Source organism: Leopardus geoffroyi, chromosome A3, assembly GCF_018350155.1.
Source record: "Leopardus geoffroyi isolate Oge1 chromosome A3, O.geoffroyi_Oge1_pat1.0, whole genome shotgun sequence".
Taxonomy (NCBI): Eukaryota; Metazoa; Chordata; class Mammalia; order Carnivora; family Felidae; genus Leopardus; species Leopardus geoffroyi.
The window spans coordinates 104,310,078-104,325,921 of record NC_059336.1 but is presented as its reverse complement, the minus strand read 5'-3'; the positions used below and the strand labels follow the sequence as shown (position 1 = coordinate 104,325,921).

The 15,844-nt window shown below is 43.2% G+C and overlaps 1 protein-coding gene and 1 pseudogene across 1 annotated transcript in view; one reads left to right on the top strand and one right to left on the bottom strand.

Moving 5' to 3' along the window:
• Positions 1–1,851: 1,851 nt before the first annotated feature.
• On the bottom strand, positions 1,852–13,039 carry LOC123581421 (annotated as a pseudogene).
• Positions 13,040–13,558: 519 nt separating this feature from the next.
• ACOXL (acyl-CoA oxidase like) overlaps positions 13,559–15,844 on the top strand; it is a 341,271-nt gene continuing 338,985 nt past the window's right edge. The window contains exon 1 of the mRNA XM_045446915.1: positions 13,559–14,317. Within this exon, the coding sequence (XP_045302871.1) occupies positions 14,043–14,317 (275 nt within the window). The 5' untranslated portion in view covers positions 13,559–14,042. The remainder of the gene's footprint in view (positions 14,318–15,844) is intronic.

The window sequence follows — 15,844 nt, the reverse complement described above, 5'->3', positions numbered from 1 at the left end:
GACAACAACCTACAAAGCCCCACTAGATGTTGCTGGTCTCTTAAAACCTTTTACCTGCCCTTCCACTGGGTTCCCCTCCCTGGTGTCAATGTGCTGGCTCCCCTCACCCCTTTTTTCTCCCTACTCCCTTGGCTCCCTCTCCCGAGAGCAATGCATGTATCTCTTCCTAACTGTTGATAATTTTCCCCTTAAGTCTTCTTTACATATGCAAGTATACGTGAAGACGGTCTCATCGCAAAAGGCCAAATAATTTGGAAAACTTGAAAGGTTCCTAAACTGTCCCCTCCTCCAACTACTTTTTTCATTGTAGTCAAATACACATAAAATCAAATTTACCACTTTTTAAAAAATTTATTTATTGGGGTGCCTGGGTGGCTCAGTCAGTTAAGTGTCTGACTTCAGCTCAGGTCACGATCTCACAGTCTGTGAGTTCGAGCCCCGCATCGGGCCCTGTGCTGACAGCTCAGAGCCTAGAGCCTGCTTCACATTCTGTGTCTCTTTCTCTCTGCCCCTCCCCAGCTCATGGGTGTGTGCACGCGCACTCTCTCTCTTTCTGTCAAAAATAAATAAATATTAAAAAATTTAAAGTGCTCACTTTGGCAGCACATATACTAAAAAAAAATTTTTTTAGAAAGATTTATTTATTTACTTTTGAAAGAGAGAGAGAGAAATCTCAAGGGGTGGAGGGGCAGAGAGAGAGGGAGAGAGAATCCCAAACAGGCTCCACACTGGCGGTGTGGAGCCCGATGTAGGGCTCGGCATGGGGCTCGAACCCACAAACCATGAGATTGTGAGCTGAGCCGAAGTCCAGTGCTCAACCCACTGAGCCACCCAGCTGCCCCAAACTTACCACTTTAATAATTTAATTGTTAGGTGTGTAGCTCCATGGCATTAAGTGCATTCATGTTGCTGTGCAACCACCACTACCATCTCCAGAACGTCTTCATCTTCCAGATAGAACTGCTGTACCCATTAAACGATGGGTATTGTTCCTCCCTGGGAATTGTCTTCCATTCCTCTCTCTCTCTGCCAGCCTCTGGCAACCACCGACTCTACTGTCTGTCTCTTGACTGTTCCAGGAACCTCATATAAGTGAAATCACACAATATTTGTCCTTTTGTGTTTGGCTTATTTCGCTTAGGGTAATGTTCTCAAAGTTTATCCATATTGTAGCATGAGTCAGAATCTCCTTTTTTAAAGGCTGAATAACACTCCATTGCATGGATATACCATGTTTTGTTTGTCCATTCATCCATAGATGGACATCTGATGCCCCAACCACTTCTTTTTTTTTTTTAATTTTTTTAAATGTTTTTATTTATTTTTGAGAGAGAGAGAGAGGCAGAGAGAGAGAGAGAGAGAGAGAGAGAGAGAGAGAGAGAGCGCATGCACAAGTGGGGGATGGGCAGAGAGAGAGGGAGACACAGAATCCGAAGCAGGCTCCAGGCTCCGAGCTGTCAGCACAGAGCCCGATGCGGGGCTTGAACTCACAAACTATGAGATCATGGCCTGAGCCGAAGTCAGATGCCTAACCGACTGAGCCACCCAGGCGCCCCCCGCCCCACCCCAAACCACTTCTAATACTTTAGTGTGTGGTAGGGTTTCTTCTGCTTCTCCTTATTTTTCTATGAGTTCCTATGCACGTGAACAGTATGTTTTTCTATAAGCAAGGTCATCTATGTGTTTTATTATACAGCTTTCTCTTTCAGAATTTAAGTCTTATTATCATTGTGTGATATAGGAACATTCTTTTTTTTTTTCCAACTAAAACAGTTGACAATTTTATTTTCACATTTCACAATACAAATGAAAATTCCTTTTTTTTTTTTTTTCTCTTCTGGTCCCACTACTTCCCCTACCCAAACTATCCTCTCTTTGATAAGAAGGGGGAGCAAGTCTTCCTTGTCATGCTGTTAGAAAACACCTAGAGTCACAGCACCATGATCTGGTGAAGTAGAATAAATAATATAAAATGCATATGAAGAGGCTCCTGTCTTTCCTTACCTGTCTGGTTGAGTCATTCCTGGCCAAGTAGGTACCGTCATGGGACAGGTGGGAGGTCTCATCACAGGGGATCCAGACATCATTGGCGTGTGGCCTCTGATAGGTGGTCTCATTCCAGGTACAGTTCCCCCTGGCATCCTCCCAGGAGGAGGAAGGCCCCCCCCCCATATGGGGTGCTGGCATCATACCCGGGCCAGGAGGCCCCAGGAGACCGGGGGTGGGGTGGGGAGGTGGGATCATTGCCCTGCAGGAGGAGGAACACAGAATGGAGTAAGAGGTATCTTTGCTTGTTGAAACACTGCGGTTGCTCTGTGGGTAAGGCTCTGAGCCTGCTCTCCCATCCATTTCTGATAGGCCTGCACATTCTCTTGTGTTTCCTACCACTGCAATGCGTCTTCCTCACGGATGGAGAGTCATGGGTGAGGTATGTGTCTTAGTAATCACAATAAAACTTAGGTTTGCTGCTCTGCAGGCCAGCGGCCACTCTGTCCCGTGCCGTGCATGAATATTCTTAGTGCAAATAGTACAACAAGGCTTTTAATGAAAAACAACCTCCCTACCCCACCTGCCTCTGTCCCTCATTCCTTTCCTCATTGACAACCACACCGAGTTCTTTCACCAGCTTCTTCTGTTCTTGACCTCCATATTCCTAAACAACGTACTTTTTTTTTTGGCATTTTATAACCTCTTTATTTAATATTTTAATCATGAAATGCTTTAGACATATGTTAACATTTTAAAAGTCAACATTTTGAAAAATTGCATTGCATAGTTAGCTATTTTTGAGAGGCCCATGGATCTTCTAAGACTTTTTAATGCCAGATAAGCTACAAAGTATCTGAAACCTTCTAAACCTTTTGAAACCTCTTTTTTTTTTTTTTTTTTTTGGTACTTTTGAAATTTCTTTTCTTTTCTTTTTTATTTTTTTAAATTTACATCCAAATTAGTTAGCATATAGTACAACCCATTTAGCCCATCCCCCTTCCCACTACCCCTTCTGTAACTCTCCGTCTGTTCTCCACATTTATGAGTCTCTTCTGTTTTGTCCCCTTCCCTGTTTTTATATTATTTTTGTTTCCCTTCCCTTGTGTTCATCTGTTTTGTCTCTTAAAGTCTTCAAAGGAGTGAAGTCATATGATTTTTGTCTTTCTCTGACTGACTAATTTCACTTAGCATAATACCTTCTAGTTCCATCCATGTAGTTGCAAATGGCAAGATTTCATTCCTTTTGATTGCTGAGTGATACTCCATTGTATATATATACCATCTCCTTTATCCATTCATCCATCGATGGACACTTGGGCTCTTTCCGTACTTTGGCTATTGTTGATAGTGCTGCTATAAACATGGGGGTGCATGTGTCCCTTTGAAACAGCACACCTGTATCCCATGGATAAATGCCTAGTAGTGCAATTGCTGGGTCGTGGGGTAGTTCTATTTTTAGTTTTTTGAGGACCCTCCATACTGTTTTCCAGAGTGGCTGCACCAGCTTGCATTGCCACCAACAATGCAAAAGAGATCCTCTTTCTCCGCATCCTTGCCAACATCTGTTGTTGCCTGAGTTGTTAATGTTAGCCATTCTGACAGGTGTGAGGTGGTATCTCTTTGTGGTTTTGATTTGTATTTCCCTGATGATGAGTGATGTGGAGCATGTTTTCATGTGTCAGTTGGCCATCTGGATGTCTTCTTTGGAGAAGTGTCTATTCATGTCTTTTGCCCATTTCTTCACCGGATTATTTGTTTTTTGGGTGTTGAGTTTGATAAGTTCTTTATAGATTTTGGATACTAACCCTTTATCTGATATGTCGTTTGCGGATATGTTCTCCCATTCTGTCGGTTGTCTTTTAGTTTTGCTGATTGTTTCCTTCTCTGTGCAGAAGCTTTTTATTTTGATGAGGTCCCAGTACTTCATATTTGCTTTCATTTCCCTTGCCTCTGGAGGCGTGTTCAGCAAGAAGTTGCTGCAGCCAAGATCAAGGAGGTTTTTGCCTGCTTTCTCCTCGAGGATTTTGATGGCTTCCTGTCTTACATTGAGGTCTTTCATCCATTTTGAGTTTATTTTTGTGTATGGTATAATAAAGTGGTCCAGGCTCATTCTTCTGCATGTCGCTGTCCAGTTTTCCCAGCACCACTTGCTGAAGAGATTGTCTTTATTCCATTGGATATTCTTTCCTGCTTTGCCAAAGATTAGTTGGCCATACGTTTGTGGGTCCATTTCTGGGTTCTCTATTCTGTTCCACTGATCTGAGTGTCTGTTCTTGTACCAGTACCATACTGTCTTGATGATTACAGCTTTGTAGTACAGCTTGAAGCCTGGGATTGTGAGGCCTCCTGCTTTGGTTTTCTTTTTTAAGATTGCTTTGGCTATTGGGGGTCTTTTCTGGTTCTATACAAATTTTAGGATTATTTGTTCTAGCTCTGTGAAGAATGCTGGTGTTACTTTGATAGGGATTGAGTTGAATATGTAGATTGCCTTGGGTAGTATTGACATTTTAACGATATTTGTTCTTACTATCCAGGAGTATGGAATCTTTTTCCATTTCTTTGTGTCTTCTTCAATTTCTTTCATAAGCTTTCTGTAGTTTTCAGTGTATAGATTTTTCACCTCTTTGGTCAGATTTATTCCTAGGTATTTTATGTTTTTTTGTGCAACTGTAAATGGGATCGATTACCTGATTTCTCTTTCTGTCGCTTCATTGTTGGTGTATAGGAATGCAACTGGTTTATGTGCATTGATTTTATATCCTGCAACTTTGCTGAATTCATGAATCAACTCTAGCAGTTTTTTTGGTGGAATCTTTTGGGTTTTCCATATAGAGTATCATGTCATCTGCGAAGAGTGAAAGTTTGACCTCCTCCTGGCTGATTTGGATGCCTTTTATTTCTTTGTGTTGCCTGATTACGGAGGCTAAGACTTCCAATACTATGTTGAATAACAGTGGTGAGAGTGGACATCCCTGTCTTGTTCCTGACCTTAGGGGGAAAGCTGTCAGTTTTTCCCCATTGAGGATGATATTAGCGTTGGGTCGTTCATATATGGCTTTTATGATCTTGACGTATGATCCTTCCATCCCTACTTTCTTGAGGGTTTTTATCAAGAAATGTTGCTGTATTTTGTCAGATGCTTTCTCTGCATCTATTGAGAGGATCATATGGTTCTTGTCCTTTCTTTTACTGATGTGATGAATCACGTAAATTGTTTTGTAGATATTGAACCAGCCCTGCATCACAGGTATAAATCCCACCTGGTTGTGGTGAATAATTTTTTTAATGTATTGTTGGATCTGGTTGGCTAATATCCTGTTGAGGATTTTTGCATCCATGTTCATCAGGGAGATTGGTCTATAGTTCTCCTTTTTCGTGGGGTCTCTGGTTTTGGAATCAAGGTAATGCTAGCTTCATAGAAGGAGTTCGGAAGTTTTCCTTCCATTTCTATTTTTTTGGAACAGCTTCAAGAGAGTAGGTGTTAACTCTTCCTGAAATGTTTGGTAGAATTCCCCTGGAAAGCCATCTGGCCCTGGCTTCTTGTTTTTTGGCAGATTTTTTATTACAAATTCGATTTCCTTACTGGTTATGGGTCTGTTCAAATTTCCTATTTCTTCCTGTTTCAGTTTTGGTAATGTGTATTTTTCTAGGAATTTTTCCATTTCTTCCAGATTGCCCATTTTATTGGAATGTAATTGCTCATAATATTCTCTTATGATTGTTTTTATTTCTGCTGTGTTGGTTGTGATCTCTTTTCTTTCATTCTTGATTTATTTGGGTCCTTTCCTTTTTCTTTTTGATCCAACTGGCTAGTGGTTTATCAATTTTGTTAATTCTTTCAAATAACCAGCTTCTGGTTTCATTGATCTGTTCTGGTGTTTGTTTGTTTGTTTGTTTGTTTGTTTGTTTGTTTTTTGTTTTTTTGGTTTCAATAGCATTAATTTCTGTTCTAATCTTTATTATTTCCTGTCTTCTGCTGGTTTGGGGTTTTATTTGCTGTTCTTTTTCCAGCTCTTTAAGGCGTAAGGTTAAGTTATGTATCTGACATCTTCCTTCCTTCTTTAGGAAGGAGTGGATTGCTATATACTTTCCTCTTATGACCGCCTTTGCTGCATCCCAGAGTTTTGGGGTTGTAGTGTTATCATTTTCATTGACTTCCATATACTTTTTAATTTCCTCTTTAACTTCTTGGTTAGCCCATTCATTCTTTAGTATGATGTTTTTCAGTCTCCAAGTATTTGTTACCTTTTCAAATTTTTTCTTGTGGTTGATTTCGAGTTTCATAGTGTTGTGGTCTGAACATATGCACAGTATGATCTCGATCTTTTTTGTACTTACTTAGGGCTGATTTCTGTCCCAGTATGTGGTCTATTCTGGAGAGCGTTCCATGTGCACTGGAGAAGAATGTATATTCTGCTGCTTTAGGATGAAATGTTCTGAATATATCTGTTAAGTCCATCTGGTCCAGTATGTCATTCAAAGCCATTGTTTCCTTGTTGATTTTTTGATTAGATGATCTTTCCATTGCTGTGAGTGGGGTGTTGAAGTCTCCTACTATTACGGTATTACTATTGATGAGTTTCTTTATGTTTGTGATTAATTGATGTATATATTTGGGTGTTCCCACATTTGGCACATAAATGTTTACAATTGTTAGGTCTTCTTGGTGGATAGACCCCTTGATTATGATATAATGCCCTTCTGCATTTCTTGATACAGTCTTTATTTTAAAGTCTAGATTGTCTGATATAAGTATGGCTACTCTGGCTTTCTTTTGTTACACCAGTAGCATGGTAGATGGTTTTCCATCCCCTTATTTTCAATCTGAAGGTGTCTTTAGGTCTCAAGTGGGTTTCTTGTAAACAGCATATAGATGGATCTTGTTTTCTTATGCATTTTGTTACCCTGTGTCTTTTGATTGGAGCATTGAGTCCATTGACGTTTAGAGTGAGTACTGAAAGATATGAATTTATTGCCATTATGATGCTTGTAGAGTTGGACTTTCTGGTGGTGTTCTCTGGTCCTTTCTAATCTTTGTTGCTTTTGGTAGTTATATATATATATATTCATCTTTTCTCCCCTCAGAGAGTTCCCCCTTAAGATTTCTTGCAGGGCTGGTTTAGTGGTCACAAACTCCATTAATTTTTTTTTGTCTGGGAAACTTCTTATCTCTCCTTCTATTTTGAATGACAGCCTTGCTGGATAAAGAATTCTTGGCTGCATATTTTTCTGATTCAGCACATTGAATGTATCCTGCCACCCCTTTCTGGCCTGCCAAGTTTCTGTGGATAGGTCTGCTGCAAACCTCATCTGTCTTCCCTTGTAGGTTAGGGACTTTTTTTCCCTTGCTGCTTTCATGATTCTCTCCTTGCCTGAGTATTTTGTGAATTTGACTATGATATGCCTTGTTGATGGTCGGTTTTTGTTGAATCTAATGGGGGGTCCTCTGTGCTTCCTGGATTTTGATGTCTGTGTCTTTCCCCAGGTTAGGAAATTTTTCTGCTATGATTTGCTCGCATAACCCTTCTACCCCTATTTCTCTCTCTTCCTCTTCTGGGACCCCTATGATTCTGATGCTGTTCCTTTTTAATGAGTCACTGATTTCTCTGATTCTTATATCGTGCTCTTTTGCCTTAATCTTCCTCTTTTTTTCTGCTTCATTATTCTCTATAAGTTTGTCCTCTATATCGCTGATTCTCTGTTCTGCCTCATCCATCCTTACCACTGCTGCATCTGTCCATGATTGCAGCTCAGTTATAGCATTTTTAATTTCATCCTGATTAGTTTTTACTTTTTATCTCTGCAGAAAGGGATTCTAATCTATTTTCGACTCCAGCTAGTATTCTTATTATCGTGATTCTAAATTCTGGTTCAGACATCTCGTTTGTATCTGTGTTGGTTGAATCCCTGGCTGCCATTACTTCGTACTCTTTCTTTTGGGGTGAATTCCTTCGTTTTGTCATTTTTGAAGGGAGAAAAGGAATTAATGAGGTAGAAAAATTAAAATTAAAAAATATTAAAATTAAAAAATTACACACACACACACACACACACGGATCGAATAAATGATGCTAGATCCTGGGTGTGTTTTGGTCTGGGTGTTGAAAGTGGTTTGACAGAAAAGTGGTTTGACAGAAAGTGGTTTTAGAGAAAAAAAGGGGGGGAGGAAATCGTTTGAGAATTTGAAAAAAATGAATACACTGAAGTAGACTAAAATGAGATGATGGGAGTAAAATAGAATTTGAAAAAATTTACACAAAAGTAAAGAATATAGTAGAAAAAAATTTTAAGAAAAATATTTTTAATAAAAATTAAAAATAAAAATGAATTTTTTCACTTTCTGTATTCAAGAAAAAGAAACGAAAAAGAGAAAAAAAGGAAATCTTTTGAAAATTTGAAAAAGTGAATACACTGTAGTAGACTAAAATAAAATGATGGAAGTAAAATAGAGTTTGAAAAAATTTACATAATAGCAAAAAATGTAGTCAAAAAATCGAAGAAAATGTTTTTAATAGAAACTGAAAGTGAAAATGAAGTTTTTCTGTTTCTGCATTCAAGAAACAGAAAATAAATGGAAACGACAAAAAAGAAAAAGGAAAAAAAGGAAATCGTTTGAAAATTTGAAAAGTTGAATACACTGAAGTAGACTAAAACAAAATGATGGAAGTAAAATAGAATTTGAAAAAACTTACACAAAAGTAGAAAATATCTAAAAAAAAATTAAGGAAAAATATTTTTAATAAAAATTGAAAATAAAAATGAATTTTTTCTCTTTCTGTATTCAAGACAAAGAAAAGAAGTGTAAAAGAGAGAAAAAAAAAAAGAAAGAAAATTGAATAGATGGACCTGCTAATAGATTGAAATAGGACTGAAATTACTTCGTTTTCCCCTAGAAGTCAGACTATGTAGCGCTTTATAGTCCATAAACTAAGTAGGCGGTGAGACTTGTGTTCTTGAGGAATGAGGTTGGCCCACTTGGGCGGGGCTCAGTGTAACGGCTCCATTCTCCACTAGATGACGCTGCTAGCCTACTGGGGTGGAGTGTTGTGGCACTCGTAGGTGCATAGGTGCATGCGCGGGAGCGGTGAAACTGGTGCCACCCAGCTACCCAGTCCCTAGTATTGGAACTCTGTTCTCCTTCATCAGCCGTCGTGCACCCGTCTTCTGTCTTTAGCTTTTGTCCACTCCCCACTTTTTCACTGTCTATGACCAGGCCCCAGGCAGTACCTCTCTCCCGAGTTTTGTCTCAGATGCGGCTGTTTTCCCTGACCCCTTACTTCTGAAGGACTGCGGCTTTCACCCGTTCCGCCCCTCTATGGGAGGGTCTCACCGAGCAATGGCCGAATGCTGGCTGCAACCAGGAACACTTGCCGGATCCTTCTGCTGCCAGTGCCTCGAGACTGTGGCCAGGTGCCAGGCCGCCCCAGAAAAAGTTTGCTAGATAGTGTAGCAGCAGCTTTTCAGGGATTATGGAAAATCACAACACACATCTGGCACCAGGCTTCACCCTTAATGACCTTGTTCCAGCACCAGTGAATGTGGCCGTTTTCTGGGGCTGCTGGGACCAGGTGGTTTCAACAGTCTCTACCAAATGTCCTTCCAGCAGTGGAATCACTTTTCTGCATGTGGCCCAAGAACCTCTCGGACCCCACCCTGTTCCTGGGGATTCGCCCTTCCTACCAGAGCACCGCCAGGTGTGGAGCTGCGGAGTTGCAGACTTTGCACTCCCCTTGTTTACAGTCTTAATAGAATTTAAACCCACTCCTTTCTCCTTTCTCCCTTTTTAGTTTAGTCCCTGCGGCTGTTTCCAATTTTCCACTTTCTCTCCAGCTGCTTTTTGGGAGGAGTGCTTTTCCCGTATTCTCTGCCCCCCCCCCCGCACCCCCCCCAGTCTCTGTCCTCTCTCTGCTCGCAAAAGCACCTCCCTTCCCTCTCCTTCTTGCTCCCCAAGTTCACTGATTTCTGTGGTTCAGGTTGTGCAGATTGTTGTGTTAATCCTCCAATCGACCTAAACAACATACTTAAACCACCACGTCTTGACTATATAATGACTATTATAGAAAATGAAGATCTCACTGCTGCATTTTCTTTGTCTATGCTCTGATAATCACCATGTCACCATTTTTATTTAAATCACTATCCAGTATTCACATTGCTGTGACTATATAAATATTATTCCCAGCTGTGCCCCATAGTGCACTGTATTTCATTTCCTTTCTTTTATAACTTTTTATCATTTTATCAGTTTCTCCTTTGTTCATTTGCTTAGTTTTCTATAAACTCATCAGTCACTGACACCACAGTTTGGTATAGAATGGTTACACTCCTCTCAACTTAGTAAAACCTGTAAAGTAATTGGCAATTCCACTCCCCCAGCCCCTGTAGACACATCCCTCCTGGAGACCTCCTTCTGGGGCTTCTGTCTGGACTGGCCTTCCATGTGTTTCTTCAGTATTATCTTAGGAATTGCCTTTGAATCTCCTCTGTATTCCCAGGCTTTCTCTTTCTTAGTTACCCTTTGTGGAGTATGGCCACAAATTCCTTAATGCTACTCCCACTGAGAAGTGTGGTTGTGTCCCCTCCCCTTGAATCTGGGTGGCTTTGTGACTGCTTTGGCCCACAGAATATGGCCGAAGTGACAGCATGCTAGTTGCCAGGCTCAGGTCCGAAGAGACTGACACCTTTCACTTCCTGTCTTTTGAGGTCCTGAGCGTCCATGTAAAAAGGTCTGCTAGCCTGTGGCTGGTCCATGGAGAGAGGCTGCAGGAAGAGAGGTGAAGAGTTGCTAACCATTCCCAATGGCTCCAGCTCTCAGCTGTTGAAGTCATCTGAGCTGGGGCTCCAGACACTGTGAAGCAGAGACAAGCCATCCCTACTTGTTCCCGTGTGTCCAAATTCCCGATAGGAAGCAGAGAGATAGAAGAATACTGATGCATTGCTCTTTTAAGCCGCTAAGTTTTGGGGTACATTGTTACACAGCTATGGAGAACCAGAACAGTCTTTCATCTAATAGCTTCCTGAGAAAGAATATAAGAGAAGTCACTTTTGGAGATTTTTGAGATTTTTATGTCTGAAGATGTTCACCATCCAATTGACTGAATGTTCTTCTGGGTATAGAATTCTAGGCTGGAAATAAAATTTCCCCCCGATTTTTAAAGGTTTCATGCCATTGCTTTTGGCTATGTATCCAGCATTGCTATTAACAGATATTACCCCTTCTGCACCCTGATCTTTTACAAATGGCTTCTTTTTCTTCCTTTTGGAAGCCACAGCATTATGAGCATTCTTCTTTAGCACCGGGTGTTGCATCATTTACAGAGTGATCTGATGGGGTGTCTTTTGCTTTCAGTGTGTCGGGCATGTAATGGGCTCTTTAATCTGGAAACTCACGCTCTTCAGTTATTTGCACTATTATCTGGAACTCCTTTTGTTTAGATGTTGAAACCCCTGACCTTGTCCTTTGATTTTCTTATCCTTTCTTCCTTATTTTCCATCTCATTCTTTATTTTTTTGTTCTACTTCCTGGGAGATTTTCTCTACTTATCTTCCAACTCTTCCTGAGTTAAAAATATCTTCTGTCATATATATTTTTTAATGTTTATTTATTTTTGAGAGAGAGAGAGACAGAGAGAGAGTGAGCGAGCATGGGAGGAACAGAGAGAGAGGGAGACACAGAATCTGAAGCAGGCTTCGGGCTGTCAACCTGTCAGCCTGTCAGCTGTCAGCACAACGTGGAGCTTGAACTCACGAACCGTGAGATCATGACCTGAGCCAAAGTCGGATGCTTAACTGACTGAGCCTACCAGGCGCCCATCTTTGTTCCTTTTCGTAATAACACCTGTTCTTGTCTTCTGATTTCAAAATCTCTTACATTTTTAGATGTTCCTTTCTATTCCTCTGCTTTGTCTCTGTTTCCTTTGGTTTTCTTTTTTCCATTTGTACCTTTGACCTCTGATTTTTGTGTTTGAAGCTTTCCTTAGTCCTAGTCCATCTTGGCTGTTTGCTCACAATAGGAGCAAAATAAAAAATACAAGTAAAGTTCTGATTGTAAACAGGCAGGGTTGCTGGCCACAGGCTTTCCTGATCACAGAGTAGCCCCTTTCAGTGACAGATCAGTATTACGTTTTGTTTTGGACAGAGTTCCTTTCTCCAGAAAGGACTCTTTTAGTTTTCTGAGGAATGGTGGGTAGAGGATGAAGGACAGACAGGTCATAATCCTGGCTGCCTAAAGTGACCGTGAGCAGGGCTCCTCCGTACGTGACTTTAGACTAACTAGAAAATGCTCCTCTCCTAAGACATTTGACTTCTGTTTGCTGGAGAATGCATGTTAACTCTGATTTTGTTAGAACAAGTCACTTTATAGCCATCTGCTGGGAAGTTGTCAAAGGTGCCCGTGATGTACAGGCCATTCCTGATGTTTGGTTATGTCCTCAATGTTGGTAAGTGGGGCCTCTGGCTGAGGGGTCTCCCCCTGGCCCCACTGTTCTCAGTGTGCATCTTCTCTGTTGCTCTCTCAGATCTCCTTCTCCTGACAGTGAACCTTCAGGCTGTGATGAGCTGGGGGAGGGGACTTGGAGCTGTCAGAGGTGCCTGGAGCCTCCAATCCCCAAGCCTTAGTGGAGTTCAGTTGTACCAGCTGGTTGACTTCCCGGCCCCATAAACTTGGCATTCTCTGTTCTGCGATGTCTGCTCCCCATTCACCTGCCTGGTCACTTTTTGGCTGCCAATATGTTGTTGCTATCCTTTGTCTGCTGTCAGTTTCTCTTCAGTTCTTGGTTGGCCCATGTGGGTAGTCACTCCTGTTTCGGGTGCAGAGATGGAAACACAGCTCACATTGGCTTCAGGCGCAGAGGCTGGAATTCAAGTGCATGGGCGGTGCTGTCAGGAGCCCAAGCATTGGGCTCTGATTACCTGCCAGTCTCTTCGTAACGATGGCTTTATGGAGCACTTGCAAACCTCTGTTTGTTCTGAAACTGTCTGTGGGCTTACTAAGGGCGCTGCAGACTCCTTGGTCCCTGAGTGCTCTCCTCACCTCCTCCTTGGCTGCCATGGAGAGTATTGACTCAACCTCTTCTTGACCCTTGAAGGATTTCAGGCCTTGAAGTCTGGGTTGTAATTAGCCCCCAAGGGAATTTCCATGTCCATCTTTCCAGTTCCTATTTACTTGCTTTTTTAAAAAAAAATTTTTCTGTTTTTATTTTATTTTTGAGAGAGAGAGAGAGAGAGAGAGCACGCGCAGAAGCGGGGAGAGGCAGAGAGAGAGGGAGACACAGAATCCAAAGCAGGCTCCAGGCTCTGAGCTGTCAGCACAGAGCCCAACATGGGGCTCAGACTCGTGAACTGCGAGATCATGACCTGAGCCAAAGTCAGATGCTTAACTGGCTGAGCCACCCGGGGAGGGGGGGGTCCCAGTTCCCATTTACTTGTAAATGGACAGGTAGGTGGATAGGTGGCTCTCAAGGTTCAGAAGGGGACCCTGGCTCCTGTGCATGTTGCTTAACCCACTGAGGGTGATTCCTACATAGCTGTCGAACGGGTTGTTGTTGAAGACGAGGGGTTTCCACTTTGGCCCCTGCAGACCACGTGTACCATAACGTTCAACCAAAAGCGTCCTTTTTGTGACCAACAGTGTCACCACAGCTGGAAGCACAAAGCCCAACAAGCTAGCAGACTCCACCATTCCATGGGCAGGGCACAGCCCTAGGAGGGCGTCAAGGCCTGCTTATGCCTGTTGACCACAGATCTAGCCATCCTCCAATACGCTTAGTTAAGTGGTGCTGCCCGCCCATTTCTGCTTCCTCAACCAACCTCTCTTGTGTCACTTCAGCCTCAGCACCTCTTATTTGCACCCCCCAAAATAATCCTCTTTGTGTGAGATTTCAAGTCCCCTTTCTAAGCCAGATGCCGTCCTGGAGGCTGGGATCACAATGATAGCCTGGAGCTGTGAGGAGCCACCCCTCGGGCTGAGCTGGTGCGGCACCCTCGGAGTCCTGGTGGGCAAGGGCGAGCCAGCAGCAGTCTCTGGCACGCATACCTTTACCTAGTGAGGGAGCATGTCTGAGTTTGTTGAAAGTTCCTATCTTTTGTCTTGGGTGATTGTACCTGTTCCTGTCTTCCGCTCATTTGGTCATATATCTCCTTTCACTTCCTTCCTGCTCCCTTCCGACCCTTTCCTCCTTACGTCCCCTTCCTGCTCCCTCCCTCCTGGGGACTTCCTCTCTCAGCCCACACACACCCCACTTCTCAGCGGATCCTGCAGAGAGACCCGGTTCTTGCTCCCCTGCCTTCTCACTGCCCCTGCAGCCCGTCCTGACAGAACCAAGGAAAGGTAAATGCTAAACCGAAAGCTTTCTACCGCAGAAAACAACCCTGCCGTCCCTGGGGAGGCAGGAACAGCTCTCTGGCCACCGGAGGTCTTAATGATAATGTGTGAAAGCTCTCTCAGTGTCACGCTGTTTGGGGACCCTCCTTCTCCTCCGGTGTCTTCCAGTCTAGAGGCTGAGTTCCTTGAGGGTAGGAACAGGCCGGATCCGTTTTGAGTGCCCCGTGTTTGGTGTGGTACAGACGCTTACCGAAAGCACGGGAAGGAAGACCGAAAGGAAGGATGGAGAGGGAGCATCTCTTCACCCGCAGTCACTGGCCGGCAGGCCAAGGATGCGGGAATGTGGATTGGCAATGCCTCCCGTCAGGGATTCCCGTCACATTTTTGTCTCTGGGCGGGAGGATCTTTTCTCCCGCCTCCCTCCTTTTTCTCTCTCTCCCTGCCTTCTTTCTGCTACTTTCGTGGAGTTTGCCACTGAGCAAGTGTACTTCTCTGTGGTTGAGCGAACCCCACAGCTACAATTAAACCGCAGTGCTTAGAAAACCCTTCCCGTAGCGTTTTCTGTCACCCTTGTTGGTTCAGGGCCTTAGTCTTTGACACTTACCACAGGATGATTTAACGGTTTCTGTTTCCATTCAGGGTCAGGTCATCCAGGCTGTGCGAGGGCTCACGGGGGTGGGTGGAGGCTCTGGAAGGTGGAAGGTCAAGTTGTGAGGCAGCTGTGGCACTTACTGGAAGACTGAGGGTTTCTCTTCTCGCTGCTTCTGGGGGTCTGTTCTTCACTGCTGCCTTTCATTTGTGCGAAGGCCTGGCAGTGGGTCCCGCCTCATTTCTTTTTTTTTTTTTTTTTTTTTTTTTTTAATTTTTAACGTTTATTTATTTTTGGGACAGAGAGAGACAGAGCATGAACGGGGGAGGGGAAGAGAGAGAGGGAGACACAGAATCGGAAACAGGCTCCAGGCTCTGAGCCATCAGCCCAGAGCCTGACGCGGGGCTCGAACTCACAGACCACGAGATCGTGACCTGGTTGAAGTCGGACACTTAACCGACTGCGCCACCCAGGCACCCCCCGCCTCATTTCTTAAGGGAGACGGAGCGTTTTGATTTTTGCCATTTTCTTTTTTTTTTTTTTAATTTTTTTTCAACGTTTATTTATTTATTTATTTATTTATTTATTTATTTATTTATTTTTTCAACGTTTTATTTATTTTTGGGACAGAGAGAGAGACAGAGCATGAACGGGGGAGGGGCAGAGAGAGAGGGAGACACAGAATCGGAAACAGGCTCCAGGCTCTGAGCCATCAGCCCAGAGCCTGACGCGGGGCTCGAACTCACGGACCGCGAGATTGTGACCTGGCTGAAGTCGGAGGCTTAACCGACTGCGCCACCCAGGCGCCCCAACGTTTATTTATTTTTGGGATAGAGAGAGACAGAGCATGAACGGGGGAGGGGCAGAGAGAGAGGGAGACACAGAATCGGAAACAGGCTCCAGGCTCTGAGCCATCAGCCCAGAGCCTGACGCGGGGCTCGAAC